Source organism: Paralichthys olivaceus, chromosome 16, assembly GCF_024713975.1.
Source record: "Paralichthys olivaceus isolate ysfri-2021 chromosome 16, ASM2471397v2, whole genome shotgun sequence".
NCBI lineage: Eukaryota > Metazoa > Chordata > Actinopteri > Pleuronectiformes > Paralichthyidae > Paralichthys > Paralichthys olivaceus.
Window position 1 is genome coordinate 19,460,506 of NC_091108.1, and position 17,136 is coordinate 19,477,641.

General features: G+C 40.6%; 1 protein-coding gene across 12 annotated transcripts in view; it reads right to left on the minus strand.

Moving 5' to 3' along the window:
* astn1 (astrotactin 1) overlaps positions 1-17,136 on the minus strand; it is a 389,228-nt gene that overhangs the window by 47,226 nt on the left and 324,866 nt on the right. For all 12 annotated transcript variants that reach the window (XM_069511745.1, XM_069511741.1, XM_069511748.1 and 9 more), the window contains one exon: positions 2,458-2,735. In XM_069511745.1, coding sequence (XP_069367846.1) covers positions 2,458-2,735 — 278 coding nt within the window. The remainder of the gene's footprint in view (positions 1-2,457; positions 2,736-17,136) is intronic.

Below are 17,136 nucleotides of genomic sequence, written 5' to 3' on the forward strand. Positions count from 1 at the left end.
TGTAGCCTCATTGTTGGACCGATGTACTCCTGCTAGAATCAACAGACCCATGTAGGCCTGGAGGTCTACCTGGTCCAAGGCCTTCCATGTGTCCGCAAACACACGCCCCCCTTCCAGGTTTGTCATCGCCAGTATAATTTCCACAATGGACTCTGGTAAAAAGAGTTGGAAGCTGGACTTGATGTCATCCACATGAGATGTTGCATACCGTGTTGGCCCTGGTGACATCCTAATGATATTTTCCCCTCTTGTTCTGCCTCCTCTGTCCTGGGGGGATGAATACCAGAGCAAGTTGCCATCCTTGGACTGGAATGTCACCTCAGGTGTGTCTTCCACAGGGGCCTCTTCCCCAGGTGCCTCTTCCTCAGGGGCCTCTTCCTCGCCATATGTTGACTGTTCGGTCTCATGATGGTCTGGATCAAAATCAGGATCGTTGTCTTCTATTTCTGAAACATCCTCCTCTATTTCTGGTTCAACTCCAATCCCGTCTTCATCAGTTTGAAAAAAAAGGTCAAGAGCCTCTCTGACAGAAAAACGTCTGATCGGGCGCCGACTCATTGTGTTCAGAGTAAAATAAGAGCAATGCACAAGCAAGCTATATATAGGGGATCTGTGAGAAGATATCATACGTTTTGTATCGAAAGTGTGGTTCACGTGGGGGGATGGACACATTAGTCCGGGAAAGAGCCAGGTTCCCATAACAAACACCTAATTGGTAACTTTGAAGTGTTACACGTTTAGTCTGGAAGGTGTGGTTCACGTAGGGGGACAGGCACATAAGCACGGGAAAGAGAGGACACATGGTCAGTCTGAAAGGGGTTCACGTGGGGTGGAGTGTGTGTGTGTGTGCGTGCGTGTATGTGCGTGCGTGCGTGTGTGTGTGTAGGTGTGTGTGTGTGCGTTTAGGTGTGTTTGTGTGTGTGTGTGTGTGTGTGTGTGCGTGTAGGTGTGTTTGTGTGTGCGTGTGGTGGTGGTGGTGGATTTGTGGTTGTGTACTATCTGATGAATGAACACAATCTAGGGTCAACCCATTCATTTCCTATGGCGGTCATTTTTGACCGGGAACACCACAGGTGTTACAAAGTTGACTAAACAACTCAAAATTCAATGAAAGTAGTGATCAGCAATTGTAAATGTTCAAATGCCTAGTGTGGAGGATATCATAAGCCCTTGAGACAATAAAATGTAAAACACAATATTTATGATTGATCGAAATGGAAATCGGTCAGATTTGACCCGAACACGACACAAAGGTTAAAGGTCATGTGCTCTTGGTGACAAAGTGACACCGTTGTAAGTTGTTGAGATGTTATTGAGAATACCAGGTATTTGTCCCCATTAAGACAATAGTCTGAATATATATTGAATTCCAACGTACTGTTGGAGATTTCACAGAATATGTTCAATAGCGAAATATTGGTGTTCTACATAATGATTATTCTGGCACCGGAGGTGACTCTCAGATGTATCAAGTGTTTTACTTGTTTTCGTATATTTTGGAAGTCAGATCATCTGTTGTGCTGAACTGCATGTTGGCAGTTCTTTTTTTTTTTTGCATGTAATTTTTGATAATGCGTTTAGCGTGCATTTTGATTTGCCAGAGACATACACTGTACATGCACACCCCTTGTAGTTGTGGTCCTGGTATGCGCAGACCAGTTAATTCAAAATGTTGCCTGTGCATCATGTGGACACAAGTAGCTGCACAGTTAAGCAGCAGCAACCTCCAAACAACTCCCGTCAATAACAGCGGCTGTATTTGTCTGCCTGTGCTTCACGATGAAAGCCTGGCACCCTGGGGGGGTGGGGTGTGTGGACGGCCTAGTATCGACCTCTCTTCTGGAGGACTAGAAGCAGCTTCGACAAACAGTATCGATAAAGTCAAATAAGCCTCAGCATACTACAGCAGATTAAGGCACAGCATGCTGCCGGCAGAGGAGGGTTTTATATTGGATAAGACAAAAACCTCCCTGTATAAATCCCTGGTTTCTGTAACCAGTTGTGAGAAAGAAATATGACATGAGGCTATCAGGCCTGATGGATCCTTCTCTGTCTGTACAGCCACAAGCCACATGGAGTGTTTCCTTGCAGGATGTCTATTGACGGACTATGGTTCCATGATCACATCCCTATAAACACGCCTGGGTTGATTTTTTTGCCGTTATAAACTGTCCTCACACATTAAGGTATGTCAGATGAAAAAATGGGGGAAAAGTTTACCTTGTCTAAAAAGTGGAACTTGAATTTACTGAACAAAGGGTGACCAAGGACATAGGATAGTAAGAGCTTCCTTTAACACATGAAAGGTTTAGTGAGATCATCCCTTCAAGAGGATGAGACAAGATGTAGCACATTTTTGTGGTTGTGACAGAAAGATTATATAACGTGAGCAGTAAGGACTGTTTTTCCAAACATTAGACAGTCCGAGCTCGTATGTGCCTAAACCACAGTACGCACCTGGTATGTCTCATTGTTGGACACTAATTCATAGATGGGCGCAGCCTTCGTAATCTGCAGCAGAACGGGCTCAGACTGCTGCCGCCCCTGTGCCGCCCTCGGGCTCATGTGGCAGAGGTGGCACGAGCGGGGGCATTGGCCCTGGCTGGTACAGTCCATCCGGACACCGGCTGCCATGCGCTTTGCACCCGTGTCAAGCAGGCTGGCGACATACGCAGGATAGGTCAGCGTCCTGGGCTCCTTGTCACGCTCTTCTGACTCCTCTGAAGGTGAGTTCCCTGAAAGGACAGATGGTGAGGGAACCGGTTAGGTAAAAATCATTGAATACATTTTGAAAAACTAAATGAGAAGTCTAAAAATTATTTATTTTCTTCATAGTAAAGTCCACAGGAACACATGAAAGTGGTGTGTTGAACCCCAATGTATGTACACTAAACACTGAGGTCACATGCTGCCACTAATGAGATAAGGGAGCATAGGAATGAAAACAGCTGAACCAACAAAATACTTCTTTCCCCTTTAGCAACACGGCGAAACTACAAAGCATTACTGCGTTCCCACATCCCTCTTCTGGAGTCTTTTTAACTTTTCGACATCACAGGCAGAATGCACGAGCAAGCGTGTAAATATCTGGGCCACGGCTCCGAAAAGCCATTTGCTCTCCAGCAAACACAGTGAACTGGAGGGATCTCTACTCAACAATGAAACATTATAATAATGTGACTTTGGTCATTATTGCCTCGATGATTCTTCTTGGCTGCATGTTGTGATACTTAAATAATACTGATAAAAGACAAGTAAAAGAACCAAGGAAGAGAACACATAGTCGGTCAATAGAAAAAAAAGCACTTTTTTTTCCAGCGTTTAATTTTTTTTATTAAGGTTATTTCATGCACAACTGGTGGACAAGTGCATAGGAAAGTTAAGTCATGTAAAATAAAAGGTTGACTTCCTGCACATTAAAACAGTCATGGAATTGTGTCAGGCCTCTGTGAGCAGGAATTCAACCTTTTGTTCACTTTTTTAAGCAAAAGATAGATGCTCTATTAATTCCCTCGTTGTGTTTCCCCATTTAGCAGCAGCGGCAGGTCAGCAGAAACTATGGAATGTTGAACATAATGGTCCGTAAAATACCGATTTAACAGTATAATCTTAACCAGTTACATAATGAAATACTGCTTATATGTTGACACATCATTTCTTTGAATAGCAGTATTTCTTTAAAGGTACAGTGTGTAGAATTTTGTGACATCTAGTGTTGAAGTTGCAAAAGGTCTTTAGTTTGTCCAGTCTGGAAAAACATGGCAGCCTCCGTAAAGAGGGTCCTCTCGATGTAAATATAAAGTATGTAAATATAAAGGGTCTTTTCTGGGGTAAATAAAACTACAATTCATACAATTTAGATGAAATGAACTATTGAAAACATAATGAGGATTATTCTACATTAAATATCTGCCAATAGTTCCCTTTCACCTAAATCTTACACACTGGACCTTTAAACATCTTTTGCTCATATAGCTAAGTCAAGAACACTTTTAGTGGCAGCGCTATCTGACGTTGGGGATCTAGAATAATAAACCACCCTTCTAGTGTGACACAGATGGGCTCCCTTTGACTTAATGAAGAGTGAGATCTACAGGTTGTATAAGGCTGTCAGAGGTTTGCTACAAGGAATAACCATATTTTAGTCCTTTGACAAAAATTACAATGAAAAGACTATAAAAAGAAACAAATCTAACAGTTTTCACAGCAGTGAAAGGCCTAAATGTCTTAATGACTTTAATAAGAGAATAATATCTAGGATTAAACCTTGTGGGACATAAATTAGTGATGACCTGTGCTATTCTGAAATGACATACAAATGATAACAGCAAAACTTAAAGTGCAGACACAGTAAGGTGTTTAAATTCTGAGTTGCTTTGTTCTGGAGCACATTGTCTGTTTGCCATTTGAATGCTTGTTACCTCCAGATTTGTATCATTAGACGCCAGACAGCTCATCAAGATGAGTGACAAGTGGTGGGGCATAAAGCTTGATTGGTGATTACACAGAGTTTTGTGTGCAGCAGACCCATTAAAAGTTTACTTTTTCAAGTTTGTTATATTTAACTTATGTATTATGTAAATATGTGAATCAATTATTCCCCATAAAATGTTATGTTGTCTCCTACGGAGTAACTTTTTTATTTCCAAGTGAAGCCAGGGACACTTAATGCTTAATGCAGAACTTTGGATTCATTTTTCTTCTCATTTTTTTTTTTTTTAAAGGAGGTGGGGGGTGGGTGGGGGGGGTGTTCAGATTACCATTTTGGGAGACTTCTTGGCTGTGAGCAAACACAGGCAATTTAAAAGCTCAAGCACCAATTAGGGAATAGGCTTGTTGTGCAAGCTGCCTGTGATGGAACACAATTCAGGTTTGTGAGCCTTGGGATGATGGGAAAAAGATTGCACGCGTGCTCAGGGACTGCCACACGTGCAAAATAATGATGGCAAAGTCAATTTTCTTCTAATATGTCTAAAGCTACTGCCTCTTCTGCATTACTGTTTTCTTTTAATGTAACTTGTGGTGTGTGAAATTAGTCGTTCTCCTCTTCAAATGTATTCTCTTGTTGCTCAGTGTAACAGATGTATGTGTGCATGTTCAATGTGTTATTTGATTCACATCCCATCAAAAGCAGATGAATCTAAATAAAGATTATTCTATTTATGACAACAGTAGGATGGACAATCATCTCTATCTGACTTAGAAAATAACTTAACAATAAAACTATTTGCAGCAAATACAGAAGCCAGTCAGACAGCAGCTGAGTGGACTGCCGCAGTTTCTCTGTTTGAATATGTACATGCATACACATTTGTGTGTGTGTGTGTGTGTGTGTGTGTGTGTGTGTAAGTGTTACTGACTTCTCATTAAAAAGAGATTAAGAACGCAAGTGGCGTAGTCACAATATTGGCGTTAGCATTTGTGTGGGTGTGAAATTATCACCTTGTTGATTATACCTCATCTCCCACACATCCCTAAAATATTCACACACACTCTTCATTTTGTCTAACTCCTCTTCACTCATTTAATATCACAGCTTTTCCAAGTATAAGATTGACAAGTAACAGAGGATGATAAAGTTTTTATGAAAAGCAAAAAAGAGATTGTTTGGGACTAAATTAATGGAAAAAAATCCAGCCAAGACCTTGTTTTTTTAAAAATCACAAAGTCATTCAATCCATTAATCATCTATACTGCTTAAACATTTCAGGGCTGCGGGGGGAGCTGGAGCCAATCCCAGCTGACATTTGGTGAGAGGTGTGGCACACCCTTGAAAATGTCACCAGCATATTGCCTGGAGAAAACCCACGCACACACTGGGAGAACATGCAAACACACAAAGACCCCAGGCGAACCCGGATTCAACCTTCAGGGACATCTCGCTTTGAGGCAACAATGCCAACCACTACACAACCAAAATCACACAGTCAATAACAGTGTACAAAGACAAATGAAAACTAATCTGGGAAACACAACTGTCAGATGAAGGGATGTCCTGAATTTAAATCCCCTTTGATGTCAAAACTCCTTACAGTAAAAGTACTGGTACTTTAAAGTACTGTAAACCAAACAAATACACATACATGTGTAACCATAGACCGTATCTGGTATTTACCACAAAATCAGTACACTCCTGGTTCAAAAACATTGCTCATATGCAATCTCCATGTTAGATGTGGGTCTCTTTTCATGTGTAAGGACATCTAGTCTGAACATGCCCTTGACAATGTTAGCATTAAGCCTCAAGGCCTTGAGATCACTGTGGGTGTCACTGAGACCATTGCACAGATAACTCTGTACCAGGGAGAGGTATGTGTAGGTAAATGAGGTCTAATCGAGGGCACAGACACATCAAGGGAGAGTGAAACTAAGCTCTATCCATTCATGCATTTTGACCCTTGAGAGGCGATTAACAAAATGTCTATGCAGGGGCACTCTGCAGCCACAGCATCATGTGCTCAAAAACAGGCAATAAAGGCTCAAGCTTTTGTTTGTAGTGTGTGGGTGGGTCGAAGTAAATCAATGAGATGTAGAGAGATAAAGACAAAAAAGGTTTTAAAGGTCTGGTGTGAGGTTTAGGTGAATTGGAGCTACTGGCAGAAACTGAACATAAAATAATCCTAGTGTGTTTCAATTCAACTGTTTGAATGCTGTTTTCTTTACCCTAGAATAGAACTTTATATTGAAACACTCTACATCGGTAGTGGGTCCTCTCTATGGAGGCCGCCATGTTTTTTAAAAGTCGTCGTTCTTCATTATGCCATGGACTTTTGTGTGAAGCACTTTGTAACCTCGTTTAGATAAGTGCTATACCAATAAAGTTAATATTATCATTATTATTATGTCACTAACTTCTACACCTAAACCTTTAGGAAAATATCTTGGAGGCAGTTGGTTGATCACGTGGGTGTGTCCATGCATGTTCACAAAACATTTATATTCTTAGACTTATCCATCTGAATGTTGCCAAGCATGTCATTGCCCCCACACCCAGCCAGAGTTTAATCTATCCTTATCAGACTGACTCACTTCCCACTGATCACCGCTCATCATTCTAACTTCACTTGCCACCTCCTGGCAGATGGAAATTATATGTGGCAGTCATATTAGGACAGCTGGGTGCCTTTTAGGGCAAAGGAGATTGGCAGTGATTAGTGTAGTTGAGTTTTGTTTTAGTTCGGCAGCGTTCAGTGTCAGCTGGGACCACAGGGGACATTAAACTGAGCAAACAGCCCTAAAGACACCTGATGGCCCTGAAGACACCTGGTGGCCAGACATACACAGCATATTATAGCATTATGTCCTCTGCAATTAACTTCAAATTATATCTGTTACTCTAAGGGCTACGTGCAGAATAAAGCTTACACTTGTGGCAATTGTTGATGTCGCCGGGGTCTTCCCAATAGCAACCAAAGACAACAGCCACCAACATAAGATCAAACAACTTAAAGGGATAGTTCACTGAAAAATGAAAATTCACTCATCATCCACTCGACACTATGCCGATAGGGGGGTGGGAGTTTCAAAGGTAAACTTTGTTGCAACCGAATCCGATACAATTGAAGTCAATGGTGACTGAGACTTCAGACGTAATAAAACAACAGAAAAAAAACAACATGCCTCCATACTGCCTGTGTGATGTTATCCAAGTGTCCGTAAGCCTTGACATTCATATTCAACTCCAAACAACATAATGCACACCATGTTTTAAGTCTAAACATCCGCTGATATCTTCCTACAAAGTGCATTCACGGACCCTCGGTCACACCATCGTGTGACTTCGTCCACTAGCTGAGCCGCTTCCAGTGGACTTTTGGCTTAAACTCTGTGTAAATGACATTCATATTATTGTTGCTGTATTTTTCATAAATTGACACAGCTACTGTTATTTTGCAAACACCGACTGTTGTACCCTTCAACATAGAGCGGAAACGGACCCCAGAAGATTCAATGAACAGCTTCTGTGCCACTTAGTGAGTCACTGACATCAAGACTCACTTTAGACCCTTCCTGAAGAGCTCCTGAGGTCAGTTTCTGCTGAATGAGTGTTTACTTGTTTCCTGACAGGCTAATTCACAAAACCATCACATGATAAGTGGCCTGTGGCTGTTTAACTGGCTCAGTGTTCTTCACAAGTGTGCAGAAACGCTCATGCACAAATCTTGTACATGAAGCCTAATGTGATGCACTGAAGGGCGAAGCTGTGTATGGATGTCTCTAAATCATGTATCTTCCCAAGGTGAATTATGGGTTCTAATATTCAAGCTACATGTCACGAAAACAAGAGAGCAATACACTCATCTTTTAACCTCACCTAACATTTTTCTCCTTTTGTCATATTGCACCTTTTATACCTGTTTATGCTGTTTTTTTGTTTCCTATTCATACTATGGACTTTAAGGATTGCTGCAAAATTTTGTTGTACACTGCATGCAGATACATTTGTGGAAGGTGGAAAGCTTGCTCTCTAATAAAACAAGCCAAACCCATCTCTTTTCTCCCATATTTTCTGACACTGCCTTTGCATTCTCTATACCACTAACTCCTGCTCCTCACATTTTCATTTCTCCATCTTCTGTCTGTCTTTAGCTATAATCATCCAGTATTGCAGAAAGTGAGATTTCTGTGTCTCCTTTTATTATAAAACAGGTTTACAGTAGGTGCTAAATTCTTATTCCACAGACACGATTCAGAAAGTGTGCCCCGTCACTGCCCTCAGCCATGACCCCCAGCCCGGCCCTCCAGGATCCCAGCTTTTTTATTTGCTGTTTTAATGATCCCATCCCTGAGCTATAAAGCTACAGGACAGAAAAATGCTGGGAAACATTGGGTGTCAGGTCAGGAAGCCAAAACAGAGTATCAGTGCACAACTTTCCCGAGGATAATGATATTGGAGACAAGTGGTTTTTTTTATTCCTGAAAAAAACAGATCATTTTAGACCAGATTTCTGCATCTGTTTAATTCAGAGCTGCCTGACCATCAGCATTTGCCTTTACCTGTGAGTTGATTCAAGCTGCTGTTGGCCTGGTTGTGTATCGCTCAGAAACCAGCTCAGAAAAGAGGCTTATTAGATAGACACAACACAACCTGTTCTTCCTCTGAGATATAAAACCATATTACGATTGAGTAAACCACAGATATTTCTTTTTGGATATTACATCTTCCAATAAAACACCACAGAAGTGTAGCATACAGGACTTTAACAGTCTGAGAGGTGCATTCACACGCCTATCATTTAAAGCATTTAAACTGCTGTCCACTTCAACCCATCTGTGTTTAGGGAAGTCTAATTACCAGCAGTATATTGCTTTGAAGATAATACATTTTAAGGAAATGGGGCATGCACATGCAAGCACATACACTCCCAAAGCTCATTAAATGTAATTGGAGTTTGACAGTTAGACACTTCACAAAGGGAAGTGATGACGGTACAAAATAAGGAAAAAGAAGCACTATATCCTCCTCTCTGCTTCCTCCTTCCAAAAATAACATGTCTGATTTAATATTTGCTTCCTAATTTGATTCATTTCTGACCACAAGGATTAGACCTGAAAAGATTATCGTCCTGAGCCTATGTGCTTGTGAGGGGGTGATCATTTTATGCTTATGTAAACATTTTCATGAAGTGCTGGAAAGCATTTGGGTAAGTCCTTATTTCTTCAAAGTGTTGATTTATGGTTAAATCATAGGTTTAGCCTTAAAGCAAGCTTATGGTTTAAGTAAAGATTAATACTCCATTATTCAATATTTATGTATTTTTCACATTTTGTGCCATTATGTCGAATGTGTCATTGGAGTGTCCTCACATTTGCAGTTCTGTTCAGCCTTATTGAGCTTTTGGATCTAATTTGCTAATGCTAATTGTTTCGGCATTACAGTCTGCGAACCTTGTTCTTATCAACCTCTTTTCAGCAGCAGTAACTTAAAGTAAGCAAACCGCCAAACACCAAAGAGCAGGAAGACAAAGTTAGCATAAAGGCTTTAAAAGAAGTCAGAATATTGAATGTAGATTCGTCAAATATTCCACAGTTCATCAGTCATTTAACTGCATGCAAATTAATGTTAACATTGCTTATTGTCTTTATCCAGTAAACTCCTTGCTAACGTGTGAGCCTTAGCAAATTTAAGACAATATAATTTTAGAATAGCATGGTTTGATTTTAACTCCTGGAGTGATATAATAATAACAATTGGAATTAACCATTATTTTTTAAATAAATAATACATCTTGAAAACGTTTGTGGCTCCAGGCGAAGTTGTTAAGGTCTTGGCTCTATTGTGATGACACCTGAGTCAGTGTTGCTTGTTGGGGCAGAAGTCTGCAAGTTAGAAAATAAATAAAACCGGGTGTGAATGTAGAAATAGCTGATTATACTCTAAAATATGTCTTGAGGTTATTAGCTCAGGACCCAAAAAGCAGCTTCTGGTATAACACACACACATTTTAGCAAGAGCTTTCAGCAGTCGAGTTGCATGGTGGGTAATGAGGCACCAGGTCAAGAAAGAATTAATTTAAAAAAAGTCTCTGTTTATTATCGTGAATCGGACAATGGCACGCTTTCCAGTGTGGGGACCGTTATCGTTTTAAAATATTTCTCCCAACATAAGGCTCAGGCATGATCTATAGAAACCAATCTTTACTACACCCTCTCTATCCGCTCTAGGCTGGACTAAATTGTAGACATAGGACAGATGCATGATGTGATGGAAAATTTTCTGTATGAGCATGTTTAAGTATGTGAGTTTATCCCTCTGTGTGTGTGTGTGTGTGTGTGTGTGTGTGTGTGTGTGTGTGTCTGTGTTTGAGGCTGGGGGATTTGGGGCTGCTTTGACCCAAGCTTTACCAAGTGAAATGACTCATCATCTCTTTAATACACAACAGATGGAACTCTGAGCTGTTCAGGATCATACGATACATCTACATCCACCCGTTCCTCCCACTCTCTCCAGTGAGAGATAGCGCTGCCACTTCTACTCTTTACAAAACTCTATTTTCAAGTCTATAAATGATCATGGATGATAAGAGATGAGAAGAAAGAGAGACATGGGGACTTAAGCATGAAATCTTCAGATATTGTTGGTGTTAAAATATCACAGTAATTTCCTGCTCTTATAGACCGGCAGATCTCCGACATTATGACTCTTTCATCAGACTTCTTTGTGAACACGTGACTCATTAAATCATTTCATCTTCTAAGTGCATGGTTTTAGCCCCTAACACAATCAGCACCATTTTTTAAAAGATGCTTTTAAACTGAATGCCAGACTTGACACCTCTTTGGCTCCCGTGTTTCTCAGCATGAATTCCCCCTCTCTTCCATCCTGTCTGCGATAAAAGGTTGTATCACTTCTGACTCCACTTACTCCAGCAATTTACAAGTACCCTTAATAGCCACTAGATGGTGCTCTTGGATCAATGACATGGCTGCTGCAAGCGTTAACATTGTACATGCTCCGCTGTTCAGAATACAAAGGCAGGAAAAACCATACCTAACCTTTAAAATGTGCTTGGCCGAGATGAACATTACATGCTTATGGAATGCAATCATTAGCTCCTGCTGATCTGAGGGTGTTGGAAATCTAAGCAGGCAGTTGCTTAGCAAATAGGAAAGCATCGAGATGGAAAACTGCATTAAAAAAAGGGGGCGTTGAAGAGGGATTGCGCCTGTTGTGTCTACATGAGAAAAATTATAAACTGAATTAGAGGCAGCAAAGAGGAAACGGAATGAGACATACATAAACACAACTCTGGGTGTGCTGTATGTCTGTCTCTGTGATACAGTCTAAACTCTAAACCTGCAAAATGGAACACATCAGGGCGCTTAAACAAATCTGTGTGACGGGCAAATCTCCTCAGATGTGCCGTGCAGTGTTTCTCTGCACATGTGCATACATGCGTGCATGTTTGAAATGACACCTTCCTCAGCATCCTCAGTTTGCACCTGATAATTTGTGGCAGCAGGGCGCCACTCGGTCCCTATCCAGCTAAAGCAAATTCTATAAAGAAAAGAAGAGTGCATCTTTCCCTTGGCTGAAAAGTCACACTGCAATCTGGTGTGACTGCTTCTGTGTGGAGCATATGTGCAGAAACACAAGGCAAAGGGAAGAGGGTTTTTTTTTGTGTGTGTGTGTTTGTGTGTAAAGCAGTGAGGAAGTGGGAAGTTGAAAAGACTGACAGAGAAGTGTGTGTGTGTGTCTGTAGTGGGGGAGGATATGCATTACCATATGTACACTCTAAAGTGTACCAACACTTAAACTCCCCTGTGGATCTGTGTCAGTAGCACCATCAACTACTTCAACGTGACAATCAGCATCATCTCCCAGTAAACTCAATGCACTCATGAAATAAGTGTATGCAGCTGCCTGGAATTTACCTTTTACATCCACTTCTTACACTGTGATAAAAACAACTGGTGATTAGACAGGTTGTCATTCACTACGCAGCCATCATTCAATCCCCCTGTGCTGACTGGCTGACCTGCTCTTCAACCCACAGGGCAAAACACATTTCCCTGCAATATCAATTTACTAATTGCTAATTTACTATTGCAACTGCTCATTAACCTGAAATGTATCACGAACCTCTAATTAAGGACTTCGTAATGGGAAAAGAATGAAGCAGAATAAAGAGATTATAGTAATTTGCTCAATCATTTACTCTTAATTACTCATCTGTTTACTAGAGAAGACTGTATACTTTGCATTGAATAGCAGTTATAAAATGCACCTGTCTTAAAACCTTTACAGCTGTCTTATTCATGTGCTGAGAAAACTCATGTCGCTATTTATTGAAATTAATGGGTTGCAGATGGATGTGTTACTGATGCTCTCAGACAAGTTAAGTAACTATGTAGACACGGTGCATGTAGTGTTAAATTCCATGTTCGGGCTCTGCAGAAAGTGGAGGCTTCTTGTGTGAATGTTGCAGAATGATGTGTCTCACACCATCAGGAGATCCAAGGAGTTTTCTGCAGGCCTCATATGCTAAATGATCCCTGAGCTTAGCTCTGTGCCACCTGTACTGGTAACGCAGCTCTCATTTTCCTTAATTTTCCGCTTATGACTTATGAGCAGTGCGAATGAGTTTTCTTTCAAAGTTTGAACAAGTTATTCAGCAACATTTTATTCAAAGTGTGATGTGTTTTGGTATTTTTTACTTATGTTGTCAGGCCACTGTCATTAAAACGTTTATATACATAGTGTAAGTATTTAGTGTTGAAGTCTTAATACATAATATGTAAAGAGATACTTATATCCACCAGAGCACCCCAAAAGACATTTTAGTCCACCATTACATTATATTTTCTATTACTACAGAAACAAATTATCGGTGTCATGACAATTTATTTGCTTCTTTGGACTGATCAGACATGTCTCCCACTTATACGACCAGTATGATCCCTAAACTGTACTAAAAAATGTGTCAAGAACAATTTGTAAGAGGCTTAAATCTACATTAACATCTACATGGGATAAAATAATACCTTATACATAAGTTTTTACAGAGCCTCAGAAGTCCAATTGGATGACATTTTTCTATCTTGTGGCTTTTCAGGCCGCCCCCAACATCCTGAGAAAACATGATAAAGATAATTTAATTAGATGACAAGAGTTTACTCATACAGTGCACCTGGTAGACTGTAAGCGCCTGTGAGCCTTCAGTAGAAATTGTTTTCAAATTGTATTTGGTTAATTGACTTTTTTTAATCTAATGTTATTGGTCGACCCTCAACGCTGTCACAGGAGGCTCTGTTTCAATCCACCGACACCGAGCTACTTCCGCTGCGAGCTCCGCATATTGTATTTCTTCCTTGTTGCTGTGTGAATGTGGTTGCTCTCATTACAGTTTCCTAGAGGAAAATTCTATTTTTGGAACAACACTACACCTTTCAAATGTCCCTTTCAGATACAAGTTTAACTGTAGAGGCGGTGGTGTCCTATTTTCTAAGTGGTGTTGAATAAATACTATATTGTTTTGCTATAACTGTGTCCCTCCACCTGCTTTCATTACTTCTTTAATATCTACAGAAGAACTGAAAACAATTGCCAAAGTTATATGATCAGATATATCACATTTTTCCAACAGCCGTCTGGCATATTTCCAAAAAAAGATGTGATAAAAGCTGATACAGTGGATTTTTTAAATGAATGTGCTAAGAGTGAGATTTTGAGACCCATTTTACCATGCATGAGTGAATAGGTTGCAGACAAAAAAATATTCCCCTTACTCAGCCATGGATCAGAGGATAAGGAAGATGGAAAATATCCAGGAAACTGCACAACCTAAAGTTCAACATTGCTTTCATGTGACAATACATCTGCAGCATTCCCCTGCCCCTCTATCCTGTTTACCCTTGCAGGCTTTGAGATTTAAGCCTGCTGGGTAAGGCCCTTCATTCCACTTTATCCTGCTGCATCCAACCCACCGGCATAACCAGACATGCAAACACACACACATGCGCTATCTGCAGCTGTATCTGACAAAGCTCTGTAAGCTTGGATGGAAGCTTTATGTTTAAAGCAGTATGTGGTGCATGGCAGACTGTGAGCAGACGCTGTTTGTCTGAGTGCTGATTAGGACCGCAGACCGCAGCCTGACAGGCCCATTAGTTACGTCTCGTTCATGGACGCTGAAGGGCTCAGTAATGCTGTCTGTCTGTCAGCGTGTTCCTCTACATGTTCTCTGTACGTGTTCATCAGCGTCACTCTCACTTAAAGGGACTGTTTTCGCCTTCTTCATGCACGTTTTTCGTGGCAAGGTTTGCTGTACACCAACATCCCCTAAATGCCACAAGCCATGTTTCCATACAAGAGACCAGCAAATTGAATGCAGACTTTTGAAATGTCACAAAAATGGCAAATAAGACAAGTTTCCCTCAACCAGCTTGAATAAGCTAGGCTGTGTGACGTCGTGAGAGAGTGGTGGGATAGGCTACATTAATATGGTCTAACTCCCTTTAAGGGAAAGTTCAGTGTTTTTGTAATTTCCACCATGTTTTTAGCCTAAATGTCGGCTTTTATCCTCCTCTGGAGCTGCGTTCACACATGGATCACAGCAGACATTTATGTTAAAACATGGGATAATAATTAGTCAAATTGATTGTCGGGGATTATGGGTGACACCACTGTTCACACGTGAAACTCCAAAAGTGTTTTTTGGACTCAAACACTTCACCCACCCTGGGTGAACTATATATAGTTATAGTAGAGGTCACGGACTGGAAAACAAAATTTGTTGTTTGCCCAATCGTAAAATTTAAAGAAGAAGCAAGTGTAAAAAATGTTCACTCAAAGAAGCACGGCTATATTGTCAAGTGTTATTTTAAGGCATGGAAACACAACTTCCACTGCCAATTACCTTCAATAACCAATATGAGATTCAGAAATATGGTTCCTGGAATTTTCTGCTATAAACTTATCATATTATCTTGATTTTCACCATCAGATTAAGCTGAATTTAAAATATTTACTTTCTGGAAAATAAGAAAGTTGGAAAAGCATCAGACATCTTGGGCTATTAATGGTATTCCTAGAATCTTGTAACTGTCAGCAATGGAAAAAAAGGTCGAGAAACCACAGTTACAAGTCTGAACAACTTTCACAGCAGACATGAGAATTTAAATGGTACAATGTCAAATAACCCATCATGAGAATTGTGTTAATTGGTTGGTTTAGGGGAAGTTTGACTGTGCTCCTCTTAAATCTCAAACATATGGCCATGATTCTGTGACTTTGGAGTCCAATATGCAACTTTAACAGCTTTTGTGAGGAGGTCCAGAGTTTGTCCAGAGTTTTCCTTCCACTTATGAAGAAGGCAGCAGGAAATTCTCCGCTCAGACGCGTGCACAACAACAGAGACATCTCTGAAGTGGTGCAGCAGGCAGAGGCAGGAAGAAAAGTATTCACTCTGCTGCGGAGATAAAATGTGTTTGTTTACGGCACATTAACACCAGCACTGGCCCGTATCATCAAAAGTTCTGGATCTATCTATGCCACGCTCTTTTTCATCCTGAGATACGAGTCCTGAAAGCAGCTGAGGTAACTGACTTCATGACTTTTTGTGCAGAGTATTTGTATGAGCCTTGAGTACTGGAGGGTTTTTTAAAGTTATTGGACAAGTTATGCAACTAAAACACTTGGATAAAGTTAAAGGATCATATGCTTCAGGGTTTGGGGTCAGCTATGGAAACACAAATGCTGTGTGACGCATGTCAAAACACTAAATGTTTTTTTTAATGCAACCCCACACAAGCAATATTCCTCACTCCTCAGGTAATTCAAATCGTATTTCCTGCTATCTTCTTACATAATCTCTATAGAAAAGCTTTTGTTTCATCACAGTAATGACAGTCTGTATAGCATGTTCAACGTGTGCGGTGGCTGCTGATTATCACAACTCTACATGTGCCACAGCCAAGCTTTCTGCTGCATAGAGGGAAAACCTGCTCTTGCATTTGTACGAAAAGTTGGCAGTGGATGTAAGTCATGTCCTTCAGAGTTGTCCAAAATAAACCTCCTTTCAAAGGATGCTGGGCTGCGTGGATATATGACTATTTGGAAGTGAAGGCGCACACATATCATAAATATTACTGAGTCTTGTAAAGGCTTTAATAAAATCCGAGCCAGTATCCATCATATTCTAAGAATGCAAAACGAACCACTTTGTCTAATTTCTTTCCTGTTTTTTTTCCTCCCCCCTCATTTCTTCTTTCTGTCTTTGTCTCTTCTACCGTTTTTTCTAGCCATCCCATCTGTTGTTCAACCTACAGCACAATGAGTTTGTTGAGAGATCTTAGCCAAGAGCGATTTATCGCTTCCTCCTCTTGCATGCCTCACAGTAGCAAAAATACACCACTGTCTCTTTTCTCTCAACGGTCTGTGAATTGTTGCCGGCTATAATGTTGAGCAGTGTGAACTGGCCTGGTGCTAAAGACCAGAGTAATGTAGTGCAGCAAAATGTTTCTCAGCTGATGCTGGTCTCATGTCTGTGTCTGTTGTATCGCTGTATGATAGCAGCTCTAGGAGACTTAAATGAGCCTTAGACCCAGAACAGAGACGAGTGAATAAGGTGGAATGATGTTAGAAAACTGCTGGTGGCTGAGAAATAACAAGAAGATTGAGTGGAAAATGATAGG